General features: G+C 40.0%; 1 protein-coding gene and 1 non-coding gene across 4 annotated transcripts in view; both read right to left on the reverse strand.

Annotated features, from left to right (window-relative positions):
* The window catches only part of AP1G1 (adaptor related protein complex 1 subunit gamma 1), a 55,993-nt gene that overhangs the window by 17,422 nt on the left and 22,598 nt on the right, over positions 1 to 15,973 (reverse strand). For all 3 annotated transcript variants that reach the window (XM_076348848.1, XM_076348846.1, XM_076348847.1), the window contains 9 exons: positions 14,866 to 14,990; positions 12,168 to 12,309; positions 10,822 to 10,918; positions 8,448 to 8,524; positions 4,433 to 4,528; positions 3,846 to 3,926; positions 3,497 to 3,595; positions 3,057 to 3,112; positions 2,005 to 2,118 (listed from right to left, as the gene is read on the reverse strand). In XM_076348848.1, the coding sequence (XP_076204963.1) occupies positions 2,005 to 2,118; positions 3,057 to 3,112; positions 3,497 to 3,595; positions 3,846 to 3,926; positions 4,433 to 4,528; positions 8,448 to 8,524; positions 10,822 to 10,918; positions 12,168 to 12,309; positions 14,866 to 14,990 (887 nt within the window). The remainder of the gene's footprint in view (positions 1 to 2,004; positions 2,119 to 3,056; positions 3,113 to 3,496; positions 3,596 to 3,845; positions 3,927 to 4,432; positions 4,529 to 8,447; positions 8,525 to 10,821; positions 10,919 to 12,167; positions 12,310 to 14,865; positions 14,991 to 15,973) is intronic.
* Positions 519 to 605, reverse strand: LOC143165823 (small nucleolar RNA SNORD71). The gene has a single exon (XR_012996321.1). It is a non-coding gene; the product is annotated as a small nucleolar RNA SNORD71 (small nucleolar RNA).

Raw genomic sequence — 15,973 nt, forward strand, 5'->3', positions numbered from 1 at the left:
ATTGTTACCTTTTATCATCTAGATCTGTGGCTGGTTGAAGACCTATGCCATTATTAGGATTGTTTTCATCCCTCCAATTAGTTCCCAACTCCTTACACCTAACCCTACTGGGTTACAAGTTTTCCATGTTTATGTTTAACTTTTCAGTCACATTATAGCAGATATATCAATACTGCAGGTACACAGAGGTACTCTGCAATCTTAATACCAGGCATTTATCTCAACACATATTGCTTACCTTCAATCATATTACTTGGCTCATTTCTGTCACAAAGTTCCTAATCATGTAGTTTAATTATGTCAAGCAGACAGACAAAAAGACTTGAATTAAATGGCAAAGCCATTCTGAATAATACTACACGGACCAAAGATGCGCTGCAATGGTTAAAAGATGATGAGAACAGGCCATGTTTCAGATAAGCAACACGAGGTATCATGTCTTTCCCTCAAGTCCCAGTGCTTGAAACCTGCTACCTGGGGACTCTGACATCCAGTCAATATATTGCTTCAATGAAGACAGTGCATTGTCAGCAGCACGAGTGTCAGCATGGCAACATCATGCTCTGCTGATGGATCACTCAAAGGCTTCATCCTCCAACAGCACTCAGACATGAAGCTCTGTCATTTGTACCATACCTATGTTTTCCTAGCAGGCACCAATAAAATGCTTTTGTTGCCTCCTATCCAAAACCTAGATGGGGCTTTGCTATTCCACAACCTAGCCTCATGCTGGCTCTGGCAACAAACTGCAACAGCAGCCTGACTTGCTCAGCATATAAGATACAAATTTATGTCTTGGGATAGATTGCAACTATAAAAATAGATTACATGATACCCATTATATAACAGTTAAAACTAAGTTTCAGAAGTGAGACAGATCCAATTTCTTTCCTATTCTGTACATATTAAATTGAGCAGTGCTGTTAAAAATCTAGATCTGATTCAAAGATGGGCATAAATTTGGAGAATGCCTATCAGAATGAGTATCTAAGATGTACCTAATCAGTTTGACAACATGGAAAAAAGAGGTTGAGCAATTTTGAAAGTATATTCATAATGTGACGAGAGCTCTGTGAAATTTTTGCCTGCAGCAGACGGATTCCACAAGAAGCAACAGGGATGCAACTGTGCCTATCACTGACATGTTGTATGCTGCACTGAGCTCCAACCACCGGTTACAGAAAGAATAACGATGAGGAAGAGAGTTCTGAAAGAAAGAGCAAGCAATTGACAGGCTGAAAGACTCAATTTAGAAGAGCAGTATTCCATATAGGTTGGGCAAAAGTGAGATCAAACAATTCAAGAGTATCTATGAGTGTCTGACAGAAACAGGAGAAAGTTACTATGAGTAAAAGGAACATAAGTAATGAGAAGAAACAGAGGAAGAAGTTTAGACTGAGTATCAGAAAAAAGTCTTCCTGTAGTGAGAAATAAGGTTGCAAGCTCTCCCATTGCCCAGAGAAGTAGCAACATACCGCTATTTAAATGACAAATGAACACCAAAGAATGCATAACAGGACCTGGTTTGTAAGCAAATTATTTGAACAATCAAGTAAGTCTGAATTCTACCACTGCCTAATCAAATTTAATCTAGAATACATTATTTGAATGGCTTAACACTGCTTCAAGACAACATGGCACTACCTGTTCATCTGGGAAAGAAAAGCAATAGAGCATGTCAGAGTAGCTTTGATTAGGATCATACTTTATGGAGGCTTTCCATCTTGTTGTGAGCACACCATCTGATCTCCGTTCACTCCATTTTGGAAAAATTCAGGCAAACAAAAATATTTTTTTCCAACCCAAGATGCATAAAATGTAAAAGCAGCTTCCCAAAGAAGGTGGCTGCACATATTCATTACCTTCTTTGAAGTATGAACCATACAATGCATTAATACTACTCTCACTTACAGTTCCCCAAGATTATTGTCATTCTCCCCTATGCCCTGTCACTTTCCATAGGCTGTCAACCTTGATAGTCTATTTCACTGATATTTCAATTACCTTTTAATGGAGACATCCAGATCCTTCAGGCAGTCCACAATCGTGCTTCTATGCCGCTGTACTGCATTATGGTCTGTCTGCACAGTTTTCAACAATGACGTCAAAGCTACGTATCTGGGATAAGGACATATGGTAACAAATAGCTGACAGTAGGCATTTAATGCACAGACACTCACCCACCCCCCCCAAAAAAAAACCACCTTAGACTTATTTTGCAACAGAACAGTTGCTGTTCCTTGTACTCAGTAACAAATGGAAATCTTCCAGGGGACTGCCTGGCCTATCTTCAAAGGTGAGTTACCATATTAAACTGTACCATGCCTAACAACATCCTGCTGCCCGAACAAGCACCCGTCCCAATTCATGGGCTCATGTCAGTTGTCCAGTCTTCACAAGGATTTTGAAAAGACAAAACAATTAAAGATTAGACCTCCGGAGATCATACACTCAAACTAGTGTGAGTTGCAATTCCCAAGGCTGGAGTCTTCTACCTATATCATGATTTGCAATCAAAATACCTAGAGATGGGACTTAATTTTAGCAGTTGCAGCAATTCCATGTTCAGATTCATAGTGACCAAAGCACAACTTCCGTGTTGCCAACAGCACACAGTTACTGTCATGAGTAAAAGGAACATAACTGAAGTAATGAGAGGAAACAGAGGAAGAAGTTTAGACTGAAAAACCACAATCTTTGCCTAATTTGTCAGATCTCCAATGCCAACTCTGATTTGAATGTCCACAGACCAGTTGGGACAAGACAGGAGATTCACAGGTTATCAGAAAAAACACTTGACTAGATTAAGAAATCACATGTTAAAAATTAGATCATATACCCAGACTCATCAACTAAGAAGGGCAGGGCCACAGTTAAGATTTTCACACAGAAAAGAATGCACCAAGAAAGAAGAAAGCTAGACAGTCATACTAACTCCAATAACAATACTTCCCAATATGGTCTCCTGGAAAGCTCTACCTCAGCATAATCTTTGTGTAATTGCTTCTCACACATTTTAAACTGGATGTTGCCAAAACACACTTCATATAACTTACCTAATATTTTTGTCGTTGTTTAATAAGAAACGGCCTAGGATGTTAATGGCTAACACCTGCAGAAAAAGTTAGGGAAGGTCAGTGATCAAAAAAGGCTGCTGGTCATCTTCATTGTTTCAAGATGATTTTAATGGCAACATGTCAAAGCTACCATTCCGGTTCTTGGCCAAAAGCATAACATAAAGAACTCTAGAAGCTGACTAAGCAGAGGAAAAGCTAAGAGAAACACTGCACAGGCTCTCTCCTGCACTCAAGGGAACACAGTCAACAGGAAGTTTTGCTTTTTTATTTTTTAAAACACCAGCTACTGAAGATGCTACAGTCTTACCCAGAGCCAGCAGAGCTATGTTTGGGTGAAACAACTTTTCTTCATGTCCTCTACACAAATTACTCTAATACAGGCCTAGGGAAAAAAAAAGGCCATAGCAGAGGCAACTTACTCGCAGTCCACTCTCAGATTTTATGTCCATAATAGTCAGCACAGTTTCATAGAGAATGGCATTTCCCACGTTTTTACTTGTTTCTGTATTAGTGGCAACCTGCAGAAACGAAACAAAATAAGCGACTCCAATGCATCCAAAACAGATCCCCTTTGTGCTGCTCTGCAGAACAGGCAGCGAAACTAACCAATCCCTAGCAAACAAGCATCACACCTATGAACACGTGTCTCTTGCAGCAAAATTCAACCCAGAATAGCAACCAGCTGCATCCTCACCAGTGCTGCTGAATCCAAATTATTAAGAAACCAAAAGAGAAAGTTTAAGCTGTCATCAACCTTGCAGACCTCACCTGTGCAAGTATATCATTCATTGCTTCACTAGAATCATCATCATTTCGCCCTAAAATTCTTAGTAACCGCAGGATTCGTACCTATTTGACAAAATAAAGCAAAGAAAATCTCATTGGATGGCAGTGTTTCACATGGAGGCCATGAAATGCCCAGTACATTTCCTTAGGAGTGGCAAAGCAGCAAAACAAGCTGCTGATTTCCATTCTTAAGCAAAATACTTATCCTTAATAAGACCTTTACCAACAAGAACAGGCTTATGCTGTGCTCATTTTCTTCCCACTAGCCAGAACTGTTAAGAATACCCCCATTACCCACTAGGCACAGCCTTGCAAGACCAACACATGTTGCTGCTTCTCCCTTTTGTCACAACTTCACATAATATGACAAAGTACTACAACTGCTGTTTAAACTAAAGCAGGTGTCTTTCACTAAGGTAGATAAAGAGCATTTTCACACTCAGCTCTAACAAAGACACAAAATCTTAAAATCAACACAGCTGCCCTGACGTAACCACCTCATCATACCTAACTCTCAAAACACAGTACTAGAATTAAAGCTATCAATCATTGTTTGCATCAGTTCTTACCTGCAAAAAGGGGTCACTGATCCCAGACACATCATGCTCTGGTGAATACCCAGACATGATAAGGTTCTTCAGAATACGAACTAATTGGGGAACAAGCTGTGAAGAAGAGAGTTGTCCCATTAGGGTGTTGTTCCTTTGCCCCCCCCACCCCCCCACCTCCACCCCCAGCTTTGAAGTACAGCTCCAAGAATAAATCTTGTATTTGAAAGCAAGTCAGTCCATGGATTCTTCCACAAAGTTCAACCGGCACATCTACAGCTAATGTTATATGAATACCTACAGCTTAGCTAGGGCACAACTAGAAACAGTTAAGCTGGGACCTGAGCACCATATTGTATCTTTAAAGTACTAAATCTACCAGAGCTTGGCAGTTGAGACCTGAGAGGAAATGCCAACTTAAATTCCTCTCTTCGTGAAAAGGGGATGTGCTGGGACTATTAAAATGGTTAATTCCAGGACTTCGCTTGGGAGCTTTACATTAGCTCCTGACTCATTTTTAGCATACATCTCCACGGAAGCATCAGGCATAGCCAAGCATTTTCATCTTTTCAAGTACTATACTGCTATGATCAGAGTAAATTATTAACAATTCCTTCAAGTTTGACACTCCATCCAACTTAGCTTCTAGAAAGAAAAGCTTTGTGATCTGCTTCCCCTCCAAGACTTTCCAAATAGGGCAGAGAATGAGTTTCCCTCCAGCCTTCCCCCAGGGCTCTATGGTTAGACTACTTCTTCCCTGCTCCAGGGTCTATTCTCCTCCTCTTCATCCCAAACTTCTCGGCAAGAGCAGCAACACTAAACTGACCAAACTCTTTGCTTCACTGCTGTCAGAAGGGTTCTGCATAATAGCAGAGAAACTGATGGAAGCACTGCTACTATGCCAGATTCAGGAGCACAAAATCATATCAACTTACACTTCATATTTTAAAGTTTCTTTCCAACTGTGTGGGCTAAAAAACTTTCAGAAGCAGTTCAGATTCCTCAGATGTTGGTGGCACTGGTCTCCCAGTAGACATCTACCCATAGGAATAAGTTATCTTTCAAGACTTGTACACAGCTTTGAAGAAGTGCTACCTATTTGCAAAAGTTTGGTTCAACTCCCTCCATCTTAGGCATCTCTAGCGATGCACTTCATCTGTCAGGGCAGCTCTGAGGAACCGTAATAGAATTTCTCCATAGTATCTCACACATGCCGAGCAAGTAATCAGTTTAGGACAGAACATGGCAAATAAGCCAATCATTAAAGCAGACAAGCTATAACAAACCTACTATTTATCTCCAAAAACCTTCATAGCAGCTATAAGTAACAAAATAGTCTTCAGGGATGAAATGGAAGCTCATTTCCAACACATCCTATGAAAAATCTTAAGGTTGAAAGACAGAAACTGGACTAATTTTCATTGAACTGTAAGAGAAAAAACACTCCTGGTGGATGATGTAGAGATGTAGATCTCTACAACCTTTATTCCTTCCATAGAAAGTTTCTTCTATCCCTGTCAGTACTGGTATTATTAAAATAATTCAGACACTGGCTGGAGATGAGGTGACAAACTAGACAGAGGTGTTACGGTGGCTGCACTAAGTGGATTTTTCACTCCTGAAGCATGGCTAGCACCAGGACAGCATCATTCTTTCTCTCAACTCCATGCATGACAATTACAGTTTATCAAAATGTTCTCTACAAAACCCTTCCCAATGATTCACCCTTAAGACTTAAATTTTCCCGTCCTTGAGATGGGCTGCTCCTGCATTCATTTATGCCTACTATGAGTCGGGGATTGCATTCACACTAAATTTTTACCAGATCAGAGATTGCTTATAATAAAGCTGCCACTTCTGACAACATCAAATCAAGATGGTACTTCAGATTCAGGACAGATAGTAGCAGAAGGTGCCAAAAGCACAGCGTGACTTACAGAGCACAACATCTGCATGTGGACATACTAAATGGGCAATGTTTTCTGGACTAAAGTCCTGTACATTTGTGGTACAGTACAAGAAGAAAATCAGCTGAGTTTCCCCATCGTCTCTTTTTATTCCTACCTTCGCTCTTCAGGAATTACGTACTCCTCTGAAAACGTGCATTTCATAAAATACACAAACAAAAGGAACCATGAATTTCCTATTATCTGCCTTAAAGAGGAAACTGAAGAATGCTGCAACATCTTCCCTCAAGACAGAGTAACAGACAAGTGGAGTGACCTGCTGGAGCATTCCTGGAACCCTGATTAACATTTTCTTTGCCTTCTAACATGCAAGAGTTATCAGGACTTAGGACAGGACAAACAAAGGGAAACATTGCAGCCATGGAGATTGGTTGGGGGCCACCCCCCCAATCTTCTGTAGTCAAATTACACCCACGAAAAATATCAGCAATGCAGCTGTACTCAGTAGCTCTTTGCAGCACGGTAAGCCCGCTTACAGGCAGCTAGGTAACTGCCTCTCCTGGTCCCTTTTGGGAAGCACCCAAAGTTGCCCCATGATTCAGGCAAAACACAAAGCCCAATTTGTGGTAAGAAGAAAGCCCAGGGCTACAGTATGCATAGGCACAAAAAAGTTCCCTAAAGCATTCCTCAAATGAGAGGGAGCTTGAGGGAAGCAGGCTCGTGTTTGGAGAAGGCCACAACTGAGATTCAGGGCTGCCATGGGTATAGAAGTTTAGTGACAAGACCAACACACAAAAAGCATTAGACAAGTACAGTTGATCTAAGCATGTGGCATCAATCACAAATGTGGCATTAAGAGGCACTGCCTCACAAGAGACAAACATCTACAGATTCAATGCAGGCATTTCAAAGGAGAATTAACTCTTACCTTTTCATTCTAACACACAGCAGGATTCCAAACAGACAAAAGGGACAAAACAGACGAAGCAGGCATTAAGGACAGATCAATGTTATACCATTCACAGCATAAACAACTACAAGAGATAGCTAGAAAAGAATGTACCTAGTACCTAAATTTTGTGGACTTAGCTCTTCCCTCTTTTCCCACAACTATCATCTTTTCCCACAACTATCATCTTAACTTAGCAATTAGTAGCAGGGATGGCTTCCTTCAAGATGACCCTAGTCCCACTTTCATTCCTGCTTTGACATATACAATCAGGGCAAAGGAAAATGCATGCCAAAACACTAAGATGCATCAGAGGATGTACTGCTTGAAATCCCTAATGATATGGACAAGCCAAGGAAGAACAGTAAACTGGGCATGCCGATAAATAAGCACCTTTAAGATTTTTCAGGGGAGCAAATGGCCAGTTCTGTTCTACCAGGTTTGTTCAATTTCTCCTTCTTTGACCAAGAAGTCAGAATGACATAATCAATGCAATTTTCAGCTACCCTTCTATTGGTAGTCTTTCATATGGCAATAATACCACACAGCAAATCACAGCAAACAGCATAAGGAAGTTTGTGCTTGGGGGGGTGGGGAACGGGGAAAGAAGCAGCAAACATTCCTAACCAGAAGAGGAAGAGTGACATTGACTCTCAAACCCTTAAGTTAAAATGGAAAATGATATAATGGGTATTTTTGACCTGAGTTTATAAAATTGTGTGGCTGTGGTTGAGGCATGTTGGTATAAGCCTCAGTTTTTCATCTTTGCCTCTTTGTTTAATACATTCGTGATTCCGATGTCACTATGCAATTAGCTACAAAGAGTGGAAAAAAAAACCCTAAGGGAACATCGAAGAGGACACTTTAAATCTAAGTTTAGGATGAGTTTCATACTGTACAGTCTTAAGACTGATGTTACCCACTTATGGAAGGGGATTAGGGCTAGATACACACAAAATTCCTAAACAATGATTTTTTTAAAAAATTTTGATAACAAACATCATTAAATTCTTCACCCAAATAGTTGTAAGGATTTTATTAAAAGACATGCACACTGCTTTCACTAGGGAGACTAAGAGGACACATCGGTAAAAAAAAAAAAAAACCCACAAAAAAACCCCAACCCATCACAAACAAAACCATGAATATTAACTCTGCAATATTATCAGTTCACACTTACCTTTCTAAAGTGTGCAAGCATGTCTGGGCTTCTCTCACACATCTCTGTGAGGAGGACAACTGATGTGTGAAGAACACCTAAAGGTGAGGGGGGGAAAAAGAAAAAAGTATCTACATTTAACATAATTTCATTGGCTCCAGACATGTGACAAAGATCATAAGGAAACAACAGGAGATCATTAAAAAAAAAAATTCATCTTGAATTCAACATATCTACCCCAAAATATATTTGCACTTGTAGCTGTGCCCAAGGGAAAGCAGACACCAATGTGCTCATGTCTTAAAGCTGCAACTAAAGGCCAAAGGAGGAGAGAAATTAGACTTTGTCTGCAGAACCTTGCATACTAAACACAGTCAGATGGTAACAGACATAGTTGGACTAGATGATCTTTAAGGTCCCTTCCAACCCAACCCATTCTGTGATTCTATACAAACATAAGACTGTAGAAGGACAGTATGCATTAATTGCATTGTAGGTGTTGGGCTCCTCATGCTTCCTGATTTTCTCTTCTGATTTGGGTACCCTAGCCAACTTTCTGTGACCTGAATTGGGCCTTCCTCAGACGGTCTCAGAACTCAGTCTAGTGAAAGATTATAGTAGACTGCTTGGTCAAGCCAGTGTCTGCGCATTGGCAACCAGCTGCTGCGTGTCCTGCCTTAACAAAACCCAGTCAAAGCGTCTCTGAAAATAGTTAGAAAAGGCATGTCAGTTACAAACCATTTAACTAGATGTCAATGCTAGATTACAAGGTTATATCTCACTAACAGGTTAAGCATGAAACTTCAACAATGAGCATTATTTTACATCCGCATCCAGCTGTAACAGAGCAATCCTTCTCAGATGCTAACTTTTTCAGCTGTTCATTTTCTGTAGCTGTTAAGTCTGCACTGGAGAGCTCCTGACTCAGAAAGAGACTAGAAACCTGCTTAATAGGCATTTTCTACAGAGAAGATGACATTTATATTCCACAAGCTATGCAGCTTTCTGACCTATTGCAGGTTCTATCTAAAAATCTGTTTTGAAGTACATAAATATCTATCTATAAAGCTTGTGTCACAGCTTTCTTAACACTGACACTGCTTACTTATCACTGAGACCTCCCAAGAGGCTGCTAAAAGGGTTTCATATATATTCTGCTTCAGAGAGAGCTCAACGCAAAGCCCATGGCTAAGACTGCTGGGAAAGGAGATGATGATTTTTAAGGATGAGGAAAGCAGAAAGGATGATCCAGTTCTTGAATTCAGGTGAACCTAGACTCAATTCTCTGCTTGGCCAAGGCTTGAAGAGGAGTGTTCCCACCTTTAAAGAGGGAACAGAACAGCTCTCATCTTTTCAGGGTTGCATAAGATAAAGACAGAGTATCTCACGCTACCAAGCTGGACCATGTAGGCATCACTTACTGACGAAGAGTCTTACAGACCATTGCCTATTTGAAGCAATGCCTGGTCTAAATGTTCTGATCATCACATTTTAAATCAAGGTAAACTAGCTGCATGCACACGAACTACATTCCACATGCAATCTGTCCTGTACCTCAAAGGTTTACAACACATGCAGCAAAAAAAAAAAAAGAAACAATAGCTTCTCAGGAAGCTACTATGGCCCGTTAGTACTGTTGGCACTCACAACTACCCTGTCTTGAGACAGAACTTCTCCCTGTAATGGGTTTTCAGCACTGCAAACATCTACTGTAGAAATCCTAGTACACCCACCTATTTTCTTAAGGCACATGCTCATTGCAGATGTGCCACAGGACTAAGACTTTGGGAAGTGAGCACTAGGCTTGATACAAATTAGTCAAGGTGTTAATATTAGTATTTCTCTTTAAATAGTTTTCTAGAAGCAGTTGTGCAAGAAAAAGCATTAAAACAGAATAATCTCGCAAAAGACTGTTAAAGTGAGAATCTGTTTTATGATGTAGTTCTGATGGAAAAACAGCACTGAAGAAAGATTCTTTTCTGACAGGGATGTAGGTATCCCAGTCCTGGGAATGCCTGCTAAAATGATGTCAGAGAATCCTATACTGCTATGCTAACAGAAGACAAAAAAACCCTAAAAAAATGCCCTCTACAGTCCCTTTTAGGCAGTGTATTGGATAAAAATCACACACTTTCCCATTCTACCCACTCTGAAGTCTATCAAAAAATAGTGAAAGTGTTCCTTTTGTCACCTATGCCATGTAAAAGTCCTGCTGACTAGCAGTCATACACATCCCTTCCTTCTCAATGACATCTGCTTTGACTGCATAGAAATGGGAAGAAACAAATCATACAAATACACCTCTAGAGTTCCTTCCAAACAAAAGGCTTAGGTAGCAAGTGCACCATCCTGTAAAGGATGGCATAGCCTTGCTAACTAGAGTCTCGGATATTACCATGGTTCTTCTCATTCAGCAAGTTTTTGGTGGCTGGCAGGAACATCTCCATGAGTTCAGGCACCTTTCTAATGACATGAACAGCACACAATGCTGCCTGTATAGGAAAAACAGCTCTGTTAGTACATACTGTAATGACAACAATATATGCTTCGAGAACATCTAGCACAGTGGGAACTATCACAAATTTCATTATATACAAAGGCCTGGAAAGTTTGTAGCACATTTTTCCATCTCTCTATTACAAGTGATACTAGACAGCATCACAGAGAAGAGTTTAATAAAACTATGAGTGAGGAGGGGAAAAAAGGCACTGAGCTACAAAGTAATACTTCCACTAGCAATGGTTCATTTTTACATTATTCACTTCAGAAACGATATTAACTGCAAAGCAGCTCTGCCTTTAACAGGGCTACTTCAGTCTGTCTTCCTGTTGCAAGGGAGGGAATAATGCATTGGAAGCAAATAATGAAATTTTTGTCAAATTTATGGCTCATTTTCTTTCCCTTGAATATCATCTCCTTCCCCACAAAATAACTTCCTCCTGCAGCTGATGGATCCTATGAAAAACAGAAGTATACTGCAAAAAAATTGCCTACTTCTTCTAGGTTGCAGAAGCAACAGGAGACACTATTCTTTGCAGCTGCTTGAGCATCAAGCACACTGAGGGCCTCTTCCCAGAACACAGCAATACCTCTTAGCATTGCTTTCTCCCCAGTCTCTCTCTAGATCCCACGCTAGACAAAGAAGTAACAATGCATCTCTTCCTAAATCTTACTGCTTCCCACCCTCCCCAAGACTTAACAATGAAATAAATTTAAAAGAACAAGGGTGATTACACTTTGCAGATGCTACGACACACCTGCTATGTAAACAAGACAATTTATAATTGTTTGCCCATTTCAAGCCCTTAACTTTTCTATCTCACATTCTACTGTCATCATCATCAACAGAAGAGATCAAATACATTCAAATCTTCAGATATCAGCCTGCACTGTTAATGATCAAAGTTTCTCTGGACTTATCTGAGAAGATATAGAAATAAACCTGATGACTAGAAGTTTGGGGTTAATGTCTGTGAACAGGCAGGTGTTCACATTACCATCAATAACCTTAAGGTAGAGAGTATCAAAATAGAAACAACTGCCTCACCTGTTGGAGGCTTGTCTTTTAGAGGCTTACACACATTCCTGCTATAGATAGACAGAGTTTTGACCTGTCTTGCACACTGGGAAAATACTCAGCCAGTGTGATCCAAGCCATCTAGTATTCCAGATATTAGCAAGGTATCCGATCAACCTTGAGTTTTAATCCATAACAAAGTATTCAAAAGTTCCCTGAAGTACCTTCTTCCTAAGATAGGAGTTGGAAGTTTTGAGGAGCTTTTCCACCTCTCCTGCAAGGTCTCTGCACATTTCTGAGGAGCCCATGCAGCCAAGAGTGCAGAGTGCCAGCCCCTGCACATATTGCGTGCTGTGATTAAGGTCACTGTAAAGGAGAACAAAAAAAAGCCAATCAGCATGCACACAGAGAACCTGAACACACAAGAAAAGGCATCTATATCTACAGTCATCTAACCAGCTGCACATGTGGCCCAGAAGAACTCTGCAGATTCTCAGCTATTTGGGAGCACGACTTAGGAGCAATAGCAGCTTTGAGTGCATGTACCACAGGGTTTGCTACTACTTCTACTTAGAATCCTCAATTATGAAGATAAAACACTTGGTTAAAACTATCAGGTGGGTATCCAGGGATTGAGCTGAGAAGAAGGAAGACCACACAGAATTCCATTAAACTTCTAAAGTAAACACAAAACATTGTATTTTGTAACTTGCATGCAGAAAAGAACCTAATATGAAGTACAGTCCTGCAGTGACTCTAGGTTGTCCCAGTTTAAACATGTTCTAGGATAGGCTTTAGCTTCTGCATTTACAAACCAAACAGTATATAAAAATCAATGTAAAAATATCTTCTATCCTGAGTGAAAACCACAAACCCCACCACTCACACACCTTGAAAATAATCCATACAGGAATTTTGTTTAGCAATCCTAACTATTCATATGCCCCAGGAAGTTGCAAAAAGCGGTCAAGAAGTTAAACCACCTAACAGTAGATGCTATTCATGAGGCCAGCTACCAATGTCACACTAAGTACAAGACAATGACATAGCTTTCACGTGGCAATCCCATCAGCCTTTAAAATGGATTTCCACACTACTTTTCCATCAGACTATTTGTTACTCATGTCGCCACAGTATCCAGGATTCAATGCTGAAGAAAGTAAAAAATACGGTTCCTGGTTTGGGAAGCCAGGGGAGCTGGGGATTGCATGATGGGAGAGCAGGGGAAACTAGTGGTACGTAACCAAATGTGCACAACATACAGAAAAGCAAGAGACAGTGTTCTGGTTGTAACATCAAGCAGCTATGGCAACATGCAGATGAAGGAACAGACAGCACATGCCACTAAATGGGTTGTTTTTTTGTTTCCTTCCTTTAACAAATTTTTGGCAGCTATATAAAGCTGTGTGTATAGCAAGTATGTGCTTCACAAGGGTGCTCACTTTTTTTGTATCAAAGATCTAGGTCTTGCTATAAAATAATGAAAGACAATGCCATAAATCAAATACCTTAATGTCTAGATAAAAGTAAGACAAAGTGGTAGATACAGAAGCCAAAGCAGAAAGCAATAAACAACCCACTGAGGTGATGGGAAGCCGTCCACCAGTTTTGTTCAGCTTCAGTCTGACCCATTTTCAGTTCAAACTCACTACACCCTTACCACACAAATTCATTTTAGCATAAACAATCAAAAGAGGTGTTAACCTAGCAGCCTGGTTCTAACGGAGGAGCCTCACAGGTATAACATTTCAATGAAAAATCTTTAGCCAAATGTCTCTTCTCTCCTGGACACTAGGTCCAAAGTTAGCAGATCCTCAGGCCTGCAGTTTTGCCAAGTTTCTTTCCAAGTACTTTGAGGCCACAGTCTAACTGAAGATCAATACTTTACTTGCTAATATCTGGGAGGCTTATGTTCCAAAAGTAAATAATAATAAAAACAGACACACCACACACAACCAAGCAGGCATTTGGATAAATCAACTAGACCCCAGTTGTTCCACTCCTGCTCCCATCCATCTTGAAAAGGAGTGTTATTGGAAATGCACTAATCATCTACTAAACGATAATGTAAAACAGTCCCAGTTTAATAGCATTTTGCTGAGAGGAAAAAAAAAGTAAAAATAAAAAGATTATTTTCCATCCCCTCTTGTCTGATTTCAGCAAGATGCCAAGCAGACAGCACATCCCAAGTTGCTGCCTTGCTTCCAAGGAAAACCATTCATCAGGACCATTAGGCCAACCTTAAAAAGAACGCAGGATACACAGCCTTGATCCTTGAAGTCAGACAACTCTTCAGAGCTCGTCAGCAGAAGTAAACAAACATAGGACAACATGGCTGCAGCAACAGATATGACTTTGTGACATATGACAGCCAGTAAAGCCTACAAAGTTTTAACAGTATTATAAAAACATCCTGATTCAATCATATTTAAAAGGTGCATGGACCTTTATTGATGCTGCATTACTGCTCACCTGGCTCCTTCCCACTGCAAGCTGAAAGATAACTAATTTACAGAAATGAAAGAGTGTTCTTTACAACAATTAAAGGTCTTCTGAACTGGCTGAGCAGCTTACTGTGGTCATTTCATCTTCCTGATTTTATTTATCTTAACATGACCTCCAGAAACACATACTACCATTCTGTAACGGTAGTTACATGAAGTGCTGTTTGCCACATACACCTCTTCAGGACCAATATAATTTTATATTCTCTTCCCTCTAAGAAAGCTAGACAGGATCATCCAATACAGTACAATACTAGAACAGTCTTGTACGGTCGACAGCATACAACAAATTGAAGATACCAGTTTTCTAACACAAGGGAAAAAAACTAAAGTACTCAAAATATCACTGTTAGGAGTGTACTTTCAGATCCTGAAACCTCAAAGCATGTGTTGATGGAGAGAGAGGTGGTACCCTTACTTCTTGATGCAATTGGTCATAAGAAGATGGACATCCTGTCTCTCATCCAGCAGCAACATGGCACCTAAATACCCAATGCGCTTGTCTGTGAATTTCTGAGAGGCAATGAGCTTGAGGCACTCCAACTGGAGGAAAAAAAAAAAGGAAAAAAGAAGAAAAAAAAAGACAATTAGCTTAAACTACTTCTTAGCTAGAAGAGAAACAGTTTGAATTTTGATGTTTACTCATTTAGGTCTCTCAGAATGCATTTTTAAAAGTATATTTTATTCCCATTTTGGTGATGTGGAAAACAAAGAAAGGTTAAGTGACCTGCCCAAAGCTCCCAGCAAGCCAGCAGAAAAGTCATTAGCAGCTCCTGCATCTTGAAGTAGCCAGACACTGTTGGCCTTCCATGACCTCAAATATACCAGACGTGTGTTTATGTCAGATCACAAAAGTAAAAGATAACATATTTATAGAGACAAGAGATCCATGATTAAAAACAAAACAGTAAAGGTCTGGAAATTTAGATCACGTGTCATATTTGATATGCACTGGAAACTTCTGGACCAGGCTTAAGTGGGTTCATCTACCTACCAGAGAGAGGATCAATGCTCTGTAAGTTAAGTTGTCAAAACCATTTTTTTATGATCTGTAACTAACTTGCTAGCTAGGTAAACCTTAGATACAGTCAGAGACAGTTAAGTTTTTGTGCTGCTCTGTAATCTCTATTTGAACACCTGAAGTTTGACTAAAATCATATGCATTGTAGCCACTACAAGCTTCCCTTTCACCATGTAGAAAGGTCAACTGTGTTCAATAGCATAAAGGAGATCCTGAAGGTAACATGCATCGCTGCCACCGGCACTCAGCTGATTAAGAATTTAATTGCTAACCCATTTTTAAACTTAACACTTTCTTACTGTGAAGAGAGACATCAACCACAGAGATATTCTGACATTACTACGCACTAAAATATTTTTCTCTAACAGATAATTAATCAAGTATAATCAATCTCTATTTTCCAGACAGGAAGTAGCAGAAATGGCTTCTCAAAACAGGCAAGAGACCTATCCCTCACAAACACATCCTGTAAGTCTTTACAAATTAGCCAGGGCAGCAAGTAAGC

Source organism: Aptenodytes patagonicus, chromosome 11 (genome assembly GCF_965638725.1).
Source record: "Aptenodytes patagonicus chromosome 11, bAptPat1.pri.cur, whole genome shotgun sequence".
Classification (NCBI taxonomy): Eukaryota; Metazoa; Chordata; class Aves; order Sphenisciformes; family Spheniscidae; genus Aptenodytes; species Aptenodytes patagonicus.